This window comes from Sander lucioperca, chromosome 11, assembly GCF_008315115.2.
Source record: "Sander lucioperca isolate FBNREF2018 chromosome 11, SLUC_FBN_1.2, whole genome shotgun sequence".
NCBI lineage: Eukaryota > Metazoa > Chordata > Actinopteri > Perciformes > Percidae > Sander > Sander lucioperca.
Genome location: NC_050183.1, coordinates 20,858,367 through 20,871,807, shown reverse-complemented (window position 1 = coordinate 20,871,807; position 13,441 = coordinate 20,858,367). Strand labels below are relative to the sequence as shown.

Here is a 13,441-nt window from a genome sequence, read left to right as displayed (position 1 = left end):
AAAAGTTTATTTGACAAAGTTTATTTTCTTCTTACCCGTTTCGTTTATTTAATATATTTTTCATACATTATTTATACAATATACAGTATGTTTTTACATTATACATTTTTAATTGAAGTATACAAGTGTAGATTGGTGAAGTGTGTGTATATTAGTGTTACATTTTATCTTTCAAACAGAGGTTTAAAAACAAGCACATATCGGCCAAAATAAATTGGCAGCATTAATCGACCATCGGCTGACCCTGATTTCTAAAGATCGGCATCGGCCAGAGAAAACCCATATCGGTCGACCTCTACTGGGGATATGTCACCACATGTTTTTAACTGATAATTTTCGTTTTGTCTGTACCTCAGCTACATGGTGTAACAGACTAGCGCTGAAAACTACTTGACAAAAGTCTGGAGTTGACGGAAATATGCGTGTTCAAAGCCCCGGCTGTGAACGGTTTCATTTCCTATAAGTTCTTCACAATAAAAGTCCTCCGTTATTTTGGTATTTGAATGTTTTTATTACGAAGCAGCAAAATCCGGAAATTTTGGGCATTCATTAGCAGTAACGTAATGTGACTCCTATAAGCATTGTTTCTTAGCAACAGCATTCTTTGACAAAAGCTGTCCAATCCGTTACAAGGAAGTTGTTACAATCCACCCGCCACTGTGGCTGGTATACAAGGCAAAGTCACCCGCCATTTTGAAAAAGTACCCGCCATTGGCTGGTGGCGGGTGCTAATTTCCCACCCTGGTACCACTACATCTCTACTCACTACATATCCATTTCCAGCAAAACAGACCGAAAGCAGAAAATACATGTCATGTAGGCTACTTCTTTACAAATTAAATACATGTCAGACTGACTGTTGAATGTGATGTGCATTCTTCTTAGAAAACAATTCGTTTTTAGAAGTGTCTCGTGATATATTGTCTCTAGAAGTGCGTTACTCAACTTTTGTTTTTGTTCAAGAAGGAAAAGAAAATCGCAATACTCATGCTGTGACTCATGCAGACACAATTTTTAGCCCGTAAGTTACGACTTCAAGTCACGACTCACAACTTCGTAGCGTTCCAGGCAAAGTCACGACAAACCCTTCTAGCTAGCGGCTGCCTACCGTTGACGTTAGCTTGTGCTAGGTGATACTAGCGATTTCTAGTCGGCAACATATTTTGGGCTTAATTTAATAAACATAACCTGTAGTAGTACACAATTGTATGTGTAGTGTTTTGATTACAATGTGTGGAATTACTTTACGTTGCCTATTTATGTCTATTTCTCACCGTTTATCACCGGCATCTGTACAGCATCAAAGTGAGTTGAGTTTGCGCTATCCCTGTGGAATGTTTACTGCTGTGACTGATTAATGTTAAAAGTTTTATGTTTAATCTAATACAGAGAATTAAAAAAAAATTACATTATTTGGCAGTGGACACATTGTAAAGTGTAAATTATATGATTTTTGTCATGCTTGTATGCTAAAAACTCATAAAGCTATCTAAATACATGACGTATATCCTAATCCCTAATTCTGCTGAGTTCTGCTGGCCAGAGGGTTAACTTAATGTGGCTTTTTTGCTGTATTAGTATTACATTTAAATAGGCTCATGATCAGCAACAATACTTAGTCACCAGTTGTCAAGGATTCGTCCTATTTGTGCAAAACTCCCACAAGCATGTCACAACAGAAACTTCAGCAGACCAGGGAACATTTCATCCACTCTTCACACCTCCCATTTTGGTGATCATGTGCTCAGATAGAGCTCTTTGTTTAGATCTTTCTGCACATACCATTGCATTGAGCTGTGCTGGACTTGTCTGCCTCCCTATTGGCCTGAACGAGCCCATTATCCTATGACCTCATTCACTGACTGAAGTGTTTTCACCCAAAGATCTCCAGCTGACTGTATGATTTTATGTTGATTGCATCATCCAAAGACAGTGTAGGCAACTGCGCAAAAATCCCAAGGGTGTAGCGGTTTCGGATGCACCGACCACAATGTCTGGCAACAATCACACCATGTTCAAAGTCACTTTAGCTCTTTGTAATATTTGTCAAACGGTAACTCCCCTTTGTGACTGGTCTGCACGTTTTACATTATTTTTTTCCAGTTGTGTTTGAATCGTGGGTTGTAGCTATCAAAGTAAAGAAAAAGAAAGGCAGCATAATCTATCAAAAAAAATACTAGCACCTTTCTAATCCCCCATTAAATGCACAGTAAAAAGCTACAGATTGCACTGAAAAATATTCTTAAACAAATGGAATATCAACAACACGGGGACAAACTTTGCAGTTACATTTGCACAGTTCGTCACTGCCTCTCACCATGTAGCATTACAAGTACAATAGGTCAACCAATATCAAGAAACACTGAAGGACAAATTCACCAGGAACTGAGATGTATGGCCATGTTAAACAAAACAGCAACAGAAAGTACCAAATACTTGCCCTTTCACTTTTAATTTTATCGAGCCCATCTTAATTTGTGTAAATGTAATGTTAATATCATCTGTTTACTTTAACTATCCCTAGAGTAGCTCTCTGAATTGCTGGAATGATTGGTGTGTATGCCTTCTGTAAATGAAGTGAGAGCAATTAGTTGCCATTTACAATCTCTATAGGCCTTTATAAAACAGAGCTCCATTAACGTCGCAATGACAGAACCACGACACGAGTGTGTATACTAGCCATTAAAGTTTAAAATCCTAAAGGATGCTGTTTTTCCCCCACCACACAGAGTTGGCACAGCATCAATGTGCCAAGTTTTAAAAATGGCACAGAAAATCTTTAGTTTCTTCACCAACACCTGCAACAAATATAAATGCTGTTACTTGACTTTCTTTTTTACTTTAGTTCTTACTTTAGTTCTTAGTAGAAGAATGATTACTTGCACAAACGAAAAGTACTGCAAATATGAAACAGTATAAAACAGCTCTTTGCTCTGAGTAACAGTCATTAGGCACATATGCTAGAGATAAACCATAACCACTTCAATATGTAATACAGCCAACTAATCCCTGTCCAATTAAGGGATGCTCGCTAAAGTGAAAACCATATTTTCTTTTGAAGAAAGTCATTTAAAAGAAACCATCATTAGAGACTCAAACTTAACCCTGCGTGGTAAAAGAGGTCAGGCAAACTTAAATGATAAACGGAGCTGCAACACCATCACAGCAGGCTACTCCGCAATCACAGCCATTCTAGATTAAAGTGTGCTTCATGTAGAAGTGAAATGAGAATTAATAATATAAAGTGTAAACATGTAGAGAAGAGAAGTTAATAATTGCAATTAATTACCATTGCTGTGTCCTAAAAAGTAGTCAGATCCTGTTGTTAAAAGCTGCAAGTTAGTCAAACTATTTATAGTGTAGTCTCATGATAACAACCATCATGATGATGACTGTTTAGCAAAAACATACTAGACTGGAAACGAGTCAGTTTACTATGAACATGCCATCACATGCTTGCTGTCTGACTAAATGGCAGACAACGTTAATAAAGCGGAGAGACGTTGTCTACTAAGTATAAAATAAAGACGGAGTCCAAACCGAGTACGAAAATAGCTAAATAAACTAACGTTTTACGCGTTTAGCAGTTAGCTAACGTTGATTTTAGTGGTCATTTGGGTAATGTACCACGACAACAAGTCGAACACAAAAAAACTGTTCAGGTAACGTTAACTTTAATCATTTCACCTACCTCAAACTGAAGTACGCGAATACACCACAAACATGGTTTCAGCTTCAGAAAATATTTCCAGCGACTTAAAAACTTCTTAACAAATATTTCGCCTAGTTGTTTAATAAACTATACTCACTCGTCCATATGGGAGGAAGATGACGCCGTTGTCTCGGGAAGCAGAAGTTGAGTTGAAGAAGCCACTCCTCGCGCTGAAAATCTGCCTCCAATTAGGATTCCATGGTTGCTGCCTTCATGTGCCATCGGAATGGTTGACATCGCAACTTAAACGCAAACGATCCACCAATCAGATCTGTAAAAAAAAGTCTTTAAATGTGACGTTTAGAGGGCGGGGGCAATGTAAAGGTCCTCACTGATGGATTAAAGTCATTTTTATACTACAAAATGCGGCCATAGATTGAATTAATTCAGCAGCAATTACACTCGATAGATAGATTTGAAGGTCTCTCCCTCCCCCTGTCGGACAAAGTGGCTCTGTGCTACTTAGTAAGCTAAACTAAAATATAACAATAGCTCATAAAAACACAACTGGGCTTGCTATTTAAATATAGGCTATTTACAAAGGAGTTTGTGAATTCTGAAGTTGGAGTTGGATAATTCCGAGAAACGTGTGAAAGCAGCCTGAGGTTAAACAAATAATCTAACATTTCAAAATAAAAGTAGGCTACTATGTCCAATGTAAATTGTACCTTTTGGCTTAATGTCTAATCTCCAAAAGCACCCAACAGAGTAAAGTTCTAAATACATTTTATGAGGGATCTGTTATAGCCTGGGCTATGTCAAACTACACATTGTTGAAGAAGATATGATGATACAATCAAAAGCTCAATAACAGCTAGTGGACCATGTGGTAGTATTGTTTTTGTCAACTGATCCAAGTTCAAGAATGAGCTTTCAATGTCAACATTTCTTGTTTGTTTAATAAATGCCTTATACACCCCTCAATTCACCCCGGTGTAGCACATTTCAAAATGCCTCACCTCACATTGACCAGCCACATGTGCTCCCATAACTTTACCAAAAATCATTATGTTCCAAATACATTTTATTTTAATCTCATGATGGGTCTGCTATGCCTGTCAGTTCTAAGAGAGTAAAAACAACAGCAAGCATATGCAAATAAATGTAGTGACCAGTTGAAATTCTGCGATAAGTTGTACACAAAAGTATTTACTGTCAATTCAACAGTCACTTTGAATGAACACATACACAAGTTAACCCTCATTGTAATTTGTCAGTCTGAGGGGAGCATGGTCCCACCAGGGCAGGGTGGTATGTGGTATGTGAATGGATGTCAGGGCAGCAGAACAGCAGTGTCACAGCCTCTCACTTTGTTTCAGGATGGTTATTTAGGACTTTTTTTCAGTCATCTTTCAAACCACCTGTCAATAACTTTGTACTTTGCTTTCCCCAAGGGAGTTTCCACTGTCCTTTAAATGAAGACAGACTGCTGCTTCTTGACTTGTGGGCTTTGCTCTATCTTGGCAATGTTTCATCTCATGGTGTATTATAGGTCTGTGTGTTTGTCATTGCTGTTGACTGCACATTGCTTGAATTATGGTTGGTGACTGGTTATATGGAGGGCAAGTTTCTGAAAAAAAAGGACGGATGCATTGTTTATTGAAGATCAGACTAAGTGACACTCCAGCACATACGGGATGACTTATCACATCTCCACTGCTTCTTTCGTCTATGTTGTTCTGCTCTTTCTAAAAGCTCGAGTTTCTGTGTCGACAAAGGCCCCCTTTGGGTTTTTCTCACTAAATGTATTTTTGGATTTTTTTTTGTCTAGTATGTTTGTGCTTCCTCACAGAACTTTGTACTTTTCTCTAAATGTTTTCTTAAAACATTTTAGTGCAAATTCAAATTCAAAGAAAAATCATTTCATCCATTAGCAGGGCATAATAGTGTTACAAGGGAATTCAATACACTGGTTGTGGGAAATCACTGCCGCTGAATATTTTAGTGGTGCAACTAAAGTAAATTAATTAATTAATTGTTTAGACTACAAAACATCCAAACAATGCCCATCACAATTTCCAAGAACCTAAAGCAATGTGTTCAAATGTCCTGTTTTGAAAAGCCAAAATCCAAATATATGTTTAATTTAGAAAGCTATAAAACACATGGAAAGCAAAAAACTCTCACATCCGTAAACCCAATTAGCAGATGTTTTTTTTCTTTCTAAAATTGTTTCAGATTCATTTTCTTTCAATCAACGAATCGATAAACCGACTAATCGTTTCTGCTCTTATATTCAGCCCCAAAATCTAAATTCCTTTGCTTTATACCACCAAAATAGATACTGTAAGTATTAGACTGTTAGTAAGAAAAGTATATAAATTCATTTTATTTGCTTTATACCACCAAAATAGATTAAAATGATTAATTAATAAAAATAAAAATAAAAATTATAGACTGTTAGTAAGTAAAGTATATAAATCCATCAAGCAGTTGACAGGGGATTCAAGATTTATTTAAAATAGTTAAAATATTTGAAGCCATTTTCAAATACATATATGGTTTTAGCTTTGGCTGCTTTGGGAGCAGTATTAGCAGCAAAGAGGTAATTTCATCGCCAGTGAGAAGGGATAGCATTCCTCTTATTATCATAAAATAAGGCTACTACAAGCCTCCAGTGACAGGGAGCGGAGCAGTTTATCGGTCCACCCCTCACGTTAGTTAAACTGTGGTGTAGCGAGCAGGACCAGGACAGGAGCGGAAAGGAGAAGACCCACTGGGGAAATCAGACAGGAAGGTTGGGTTGTGAGAGGGTGAGGTCTCCACCAGGGCCTGCCGTCTCTTGCGGTCACGCCTCTTGTAGTGGAAGTCATTGGGTGGTCGGAGTGCCACGGGGCCTCCTATCTCTTCAGAGGATGAAGCAGAAGGACCAGCACCTGGGGGTCGCTGTTGCTGGTTTACTAGATCTTCAGCAGACTCACTGGAAGATGAGCTGAGGGGAATAAAGGGGTTAATCACAACAGGGGGGTCAAAGGGCAGAGGGAGAATGGGTGTGGGGTCAAATGGCGGTGGCTGAACAGCAGGGGGCAGTGTGGTGTAAGAGGGAACAGGCAGCAGATCATCTCCTGGGTCATCGAACAGAGTGGGGAAGGTTGGGATCGCATGGTCGTGGGGGAGTTCGTGACCCTGAGGCTGCACGGGTCTGAAGATGTCCACATCCTGCAGCCGAATAGACACAATAACACAAAACTGTTATTTAACTAACTCACTCTCGCTGGCTGCTAAAAGAGTCTCAGTCATGCAATATAACATTACACCCCACAGCTCTGAAAAGGAGTTCGAAGACGACATAATTATAGCAGAGAACCATGCAATTTGACATATCACACATGCGTTTAAACACACTCGAGCACAACATACATTTGAAGACACAACACAATATATGACAAAATAATTATATGGCCAGTGGCATTCATTCAGAAAGTTGAGTTATCATTTTGAAGGTTGCTTTAGTAAAATCAGAAAAAGAACACAGCATAAAGCATTCATTAAATCTTGGCCAGTCAGTGGGTTATTACATTCCCAAATGCATTTCCACAGCGTGATGTGACTGGCAGTTAATTTTACATGTTGCTAAAGTTTTTGCAATTTACATCTTTTAATACACTAAGATGTTCTGTTATTGAGGGGTATATGCTTTTTTTCTGATATTAGTGTTAAACCTTTCTGCTGCTTTTTTCTGTATTTACTGTACTGTCATGATAGATAATCAAAATAATTGTAATTGGGATCTTTGAGTCAGATTTGACATGTAGGTGAAAGTATTCCCATAAATCAAATGAGTTTGTCAAGAAAGAACAGGGAAGCTCTGAAAAATGTACCAATATGTTAGCAGCAAGTAGATAGAGGATGGACTTTTTTCTTTTTTCTTTCATTTTAATTTTGGATTAATATTGATTATGGCTATTTGTTGTAACTTTATCTTTGGTCTCACTTAAAGCTATAGTGCGTAGTTTCTGTCTCCTCCATGAGGAATTCTAAGTAATGACAACAAAATTGTCAGCACATCCACATGATACAAGCCTTCCCACAACACCCCCACCCCTCCCACCCACTCAGTTGCTTGTAACCAAGGAGAACACAGAGGATTAAAAAAACATGATGGACTTTTCAGAAGTGGTCTTCTTCACTCGATCTGCGCAAGAAAGTCGCCGGTCGACACCATTTTCTGAACACAGCCATACTGAGAAATACAGAGAGAGTTGTGTGGAGCTGATAGTCTTAATCAGCTTTGTATCAACTCATTCGGCAATGGCTTGAATGTAACAGACGTTCATTAATATAAAAAAGTTACGCACTAAAGCTTTACGAAATAACTGTTGCCACTTTTAATTAATTCACTTAGGGATAAGATGTATAACGCAACACGTATGATATGCAACACAACACCAAGGCAAATTCCTTGTATGTGAAAACCTACTTGGCAATACACCTGATTTGGATTCTTATGGTAAATATTTCTTAAAAGCTCCCTGTACCTGTGCTTTGAACATCTCACAGGACACCCGGACATCAGGATAAACGCTTAAGTCTCCGTGCACAGATCCTGCACAGAAACCTGCAGTCTGAGAGGAGAAGATGAGAAGTTTTATTCATTTTTGATCAGACACTGGGTCACAGCTAGAAAAAAAAAATGAAAAAAAGGAGGAGAGGACCTGTCAGGCTTCTTTAATAAAATAAGCAATCACTGCAGCCATTTAGTGGCGTCGGTTTTAAAACAAAAAAATGAATCTGTCATGTCATCAAGTAATAGTACTTCCAGAAGCTCCTTCAGTGATAGTAAACAGTATGCTGCCTGGCTGATTGATGTTTATTTTAGTTTTCTGAACAACATTAATTAGCGCCATAAGAGTGTCAGACTGTCAGCAGAAATTAATGAAGCACCTTCATTCAATGTATCCAAATCAAGATTGGAATGATATGCTCCAGTTCTTGTGTAAAATGTCTAGTATCATAGCGTTACACTAATTTAGCATGTTACTTGTCTAATTTGGTATGTTTATTGTGTCGAGATAATGTCTTGTTTTGAATCTATTGACTCTGGACTCTCCTTGTTGAGCACCTCTGTGTCAGACTTGAGTGTTAGTCGCCGGCAGGTGCCTCTTTCTGTCACTCCCTCTGGACACTGTTGGACTGTGTACTCCACAAAGCTGGCTTTTACTGGCACAACCTGAAATAGTAAAAATAAAATAGTAAGAAAGGGGCAAATGGAACAAATAAACACACCAACACACAGGCAGATACAGAGAGGCGGCGTGGTAGCTGTAATGTAATAGCTATCATCTTGGTTTTAGAGCACAAAAACATGTTAGCTAAGGTGAATTAATTAGTCTGAGCTTTTGTCCCCAAGCGAACTATTCAATTTCTCATTTTCTCCCCAAACAAAAGCCTGGCCAGACAGTATGGTCTACAGTGCCTTTAGTAATTCTTTGCAACCTTGCCAGAGCTTGTGCATCATTATGGTATTTGTGGAGCAGTAAAGGTACTCATCTGGCACACATGAGCTCATATGTGCACTGTGCCGTCTGCTCACGTACACCCAGAGTCTTTTCTTGAGTGTCATTTCCCAATAAACGTAACATTCAACACATTGTTGTGCAATGACATGAACCCCTGAGCTTCGTTTGTCCAATCAGAGTTAATAACTGTATATCCAGTCGTACCTGCGCTGCAGCTCTGGTGATATTCTTTACTCCGAGCTCTGCACCCAGTGTGGACTGTCTCTTATAGGATGCCAAAGTGGCCTGAGCAGCGTTCACAGCCTGTGGACTATCTACAGGGAGCAGGAGGGGGCAGGTTGGACAGGTCTGCTGGAGCTTCTCTGGGGGATCTTTACAGGAACCAGACAGAGATAATATAGATGAATGGTTACATTTGCACTGAAATTAAAACTAACAGTGAATCAGTGACTTCTTTTAAATCACTTCTTAAAACAAATTTTATAGACTTGCTTTTATGTGATGCTGTCTTTTTATCTTTTTATCCTTTTTATCCTTTTGCCTTTTCTCTGTTCATCGCCACTTACTGACTGTCCTCCTATAACATGCTATTTCCACTTATCTTTGATCTACTTGTGAATGTTCTTTTTTTCTGTCCTTTAGAGCTGTCCCATCTTTTGTTGTGTATGTGTACTGAAGTGCTGTGTATATTCATGTTTTGTTATGCTTTTGTTTCTTCTGTTAACGCACTTTGTAAGCTGTTGTTTTTAAAGGTGCTATACAAAAAATAAAAAATAAAAATAAAAAAAACAAGTTATTGTATGCAGAATATGTTGGGCAGAAATGCATGGGCATGTAATAAAAGCAATAATTAGAAGTATTAAGTAAAAGCTTAGAGAAGAAGCAACAAAACATGTTCTGGAACATCTCTTGTTAATGATTTAATAAAGTCCCCATGTACCAATAGTACACTCACACAGGCGTTACGTCATTGGTTGTAAGGGAAGAACATCTTACAGCTTTAAGATTCCTTAAATATATATACAATATTTGCAGTTTGAGCAGAGGTCTAAACAGGCAAAATAACTTAAACAACTGTGTTCAGGGCTTTTAAGTGATCTAAAAAATAAACATTGAATTTCAGTTTGAGAGTAGGGTGAAACTAATAGACATTTGTCATGGCCAACATTTGAATTTGTCATATAGGGAAATGCACAGGTGTAACTAATTATATGAATTACGGCTCAGTTCCATTTAGGTGTGCCAGAAAGCCATTATTAATGTTATTAGTTGCACCTGTTTGTGACAAATTAAAATGTCTACAGAGAGACATGTCTAGATTTTCTTTTCTTTCTGAGGAACCTTGTATACTGAGCGATATTGCTACATTTTACTTGCTGAGAAATTCTAACCAGCACCCGTGGTTGCATGATCAGTAAGATGCGATGCAGATGAGAATTCTTTAAGATATAAAACCATGCAACATGTCATACAACACAATATGGTAAAAATCAATTTTTTTTGGTATCAAATCTCCCTATGATATTGTATTGTAGTATTGTCCTTGATATGTTAAAGCACCTTGTATTCAATCTAATGACATGGTAACGTTACCTGGGACAAGAGTGCAGTCGTAGCTGTACAGGTAGGAGTATCCCTCTGGTGTGTGGAGAATGGTGGTGTTACAGTTGCCAGAGATTTGCTTAAAGGAACAAATACAAAGAAACTCCAGTTACAACAATCAAAGCCACTTTAGTGCAAATATTTGGCAACATATGACATAACTAACAAACTGACTTTAAATGTGTGTGTGGTCTTGTACTTCTATCTCCAAAGTTTTAGACCTTAAAAGTGAGGACATTTTTGGGAAGTGAGGACATTTTGGCCGTTCTTCCCTAGAATAAGGTTCAAGGATTTACATGTAAAATCAGAATAAGGTTTAGGTCAGCGTGAGAGCAAAACTGGCCTAAACTGTTCACCAACTAAGAACGGCCACGCACTCTGGGCCACAGCAAAACAAGGGGAGCCAAATATGTTGTTTTGAGTAATCAGACATTGGGTGTTGTTTATTGTGTGCGCATTGGGTGTCGCGCTGCTAAATTCCTTGGGGCAAGGCTATAACGGTAGGATCCAAACTGTTGTCGGCAGGTGTTTGGCCCGGAAGGGCAAAGGGTTTTTGACTGCTGTGACGCTGTGGCGCATTGCCACTAAACCTTTGTTTGAAATGCTGTCTTACAGTTACACATGGATTTGTACATGAATGGTACATGGATTTACTGCTGAAAACTTAAAGAATATGGATATCTTCATGCTGCACGGTAAAAAAAAAACTAAAACGTATTGTTATTCTGCAACACAACAAAAGCCTGCAGATTGTTAAATGCTACACAACAAGGTAACATCAGGGTAGCACGTCAGCCAGGTCCTGGGTTAAACCACATCAGTAGCTAACAGTGTTAGACTGAGCTCCTTGAATAAAAACATTATGGAGAATATAGAAATTAGCTGGTATCAAACAAAAACATCGGCCAATGGGATAGGCTAAAATGACTTCATAGGATTTCTTAAAGTAGCCATGACACTTCAGAAATTCAAGTTAAGGTGATAGAGTGTTAGATATTGTGACTCTTAAAACCTTTAAAGACCTTTTTGCCAGCGAGAGTCCTCACAAGTATAGTACAAACGTAAAGTACAAATGTGTGTGTGTGTGTTTGTGTGTGTGTGTGTGTGTGTGTGTGTGTGTGTGTGTGTGTGTGTGTGTGTGTGTGTGTGTGCGTGTGTCTGTCTGTGCGTCCTACTGTTTCCATGAATGGTCTGACGTCACATCGTTTCCATGGTTTTGGGCTGCCTATGTGACACTTAGTCTCCAGGACATCCAGGTCCAGGTAATACACATTGCCTGCTGGGCCCTGACATGCACAATGCAAACACAAGTAATAAGAGAGAGAATATACAAATAATGCTGTGCGCTCAGATTTTCCAACAGTACTGTTGTATGCAGCAGTATTTTTGTTTATGTAATAAATAAAAGCATTACACACATTTGAGGCTGATATTTCTGAGAGGTTACCTTCATTTATTCAGTAACATCTTAAGGAACCCTTTAGGAGGTGTTTTATGTAATACGCTATAACACTTTGGGCAATATAAATGTTAGAGGTAGCACTGAAAACAAATCTCAACAATATGACCAGGCATAACGGAAGCCTTTTCAGGTCGTGAAGTTGAACTGAGCCTCTTAAAACCTGATACTTTCCACAGCCAAGCTACAAAAGCCTTCATCAGATGACAGCATGAAGTTCATAAAGCCTATAGTGTAAGATTTGTCCCAGCGGTCCTGGACTCAAATGACCTGGACTTTTATTAACAGTCATTTCGGTCATTTTTTCATGAGTCGTGAAGGGGGGGGTAACTTGACTTGAAATTCTGTATGCCAATTTGACTGTTACGTTTATTATAACCGACACATACTGATGACAGTCATTCACAACAACGTGCAAACAACAAATCTTTATTGCTGTTTTCATTCATTTCATTGAATTGCTGCTGTTTCTCACGTCTTTAGTAATGTAGTTCAGTGGTTTCCAAACTAGGGTCTGGGGACCACAGTAAGTCCTCAAGAGGCAAAGTTTAATTTCATTATCAGTTCTCCAGAGTGAGAGTCAGCACATTGTGACAACGTGTAAGGGGTGCTTTCTGATTAGAAGTTTGACTGTGCACACTGTTTGTCATTTGTCACAACAAAACACAAATCTGCTCAAATGGGATCCCACTGACATGAAGATTGGCCACGGCTGGTTAAATCTATCAGCGTGTGACTTCCTTTTTTCACATGGATGTTTTGATATTGCAGCAACAACAGAAGGCAAACTAACCTGTCCTCCCCACTCCCCTTGTTAAACATGAACAAATCACCCACTGACAGAATATTACAACAACCCCAGGCAGCTTTTCCTACTGGGCATTTGTCTCTGTACTGACCTGAGCGTGCAGGTGGACATTTGCAATGCGGTTGAGGGCAAACTTGTAGCCATCGGGGCGATCCTCATTGATGTAAGTTACAGCCAGACGAGATAGCTTCTCCACTGCTTTGTCATTACAGGGGATAGGAGCAAGTTCAATAGGCGACAGTGCAAAACCCTCGGCGTACACACACAGAGTGTGAACGGACAGCAGGGATAATAGCCGTAATAATGTGCATATGGATTCAGCCATGGTGGCAGAGATTCCAGCAGCTAAAAGACAGAGCTGGTTTAACGTTTGTTTTCTTGTGTTTGCGTTCAGCCTCTGC

At 38.9% G+C, this 13,441-nt stretch overlaps 2 protein-coding genes across 6 annotated transcripts in view; both read right to left on the bottom strand.

Annotated features, from left to right (window-relative positions):
* LOC116039102 (G-protein-signaling modulator 2-like) overlaps positions 1 to 3,949 on the bottom strand; it is a 24,197-nt gene extending 20,248 nt beyond the window's left edge. For 2 of the 4 annotated variants that reach the window (XM_036007193.1, XM_036007197.1), the window contains exon 1: positions 3,810 to 3,949. In XM_036007193.1, coding sequence (XP_035863086.1) covers positions 3,810 to 3,949 — 140 coding nt within the window. Of the gene's footprint in view, positions 1 to 3,691 lie in introns of all 4 variants that reach the window. The other 2 variants (XM_031283865.2, XM_036007195.1) reach the window with 2 other exon arrangements.
* si:ch211-262h13.5 (uncharacterized protein LOC571127 homolog) overlaps positions 1 to 13,441 on the bottom strand; it is a 17,178-nt gene extending 3,737 nt beyond the window's left edge. Inside the window, exons 1-7 of one of the 2 annotated variants that reach the window (XM_031283869.2) lie at positions 13,132 to 13,441; positions 11,949 to 12,059; positions 10,765 to 10,852; positions 9,376 to 9,542; positions 8,775 to 8,882; positions 8,191 to 8,277; positions 6,369 to 6,871 (exon numbers count right to left, since the gene is read on the bottom strand). In XM_031283869.2, coding sequence (XP_031139729.1) covers positions 6,374 to 6,871; positions 8,191 to 8,277; positions 8,775 to 8,882; positions 9,376 to 9,542; positions 10,765 to 10,852; positions 11,949 to 12,059; positions 13,132 to 13,365 — 1,293 coding nt within the window. In that variant the 5' untranslated portion in view covers positions 13,366 to 13,441 and the 3' untranslated portion in view covers positions 6,369 to 6,373. Of the gene's footprint in view, positions 1 to 6,145; positions 6,872 to 8,190; positions 8,278 to 8,774; positions 8,883 to 9,375; positions 9,543 to 10,764; positions 10,853 to 11,948; positions 12,060 to 13,131 lie in introns of those variants that run through there. The other variant, XM_031283868.2, reaches the window with a different exon arrangement.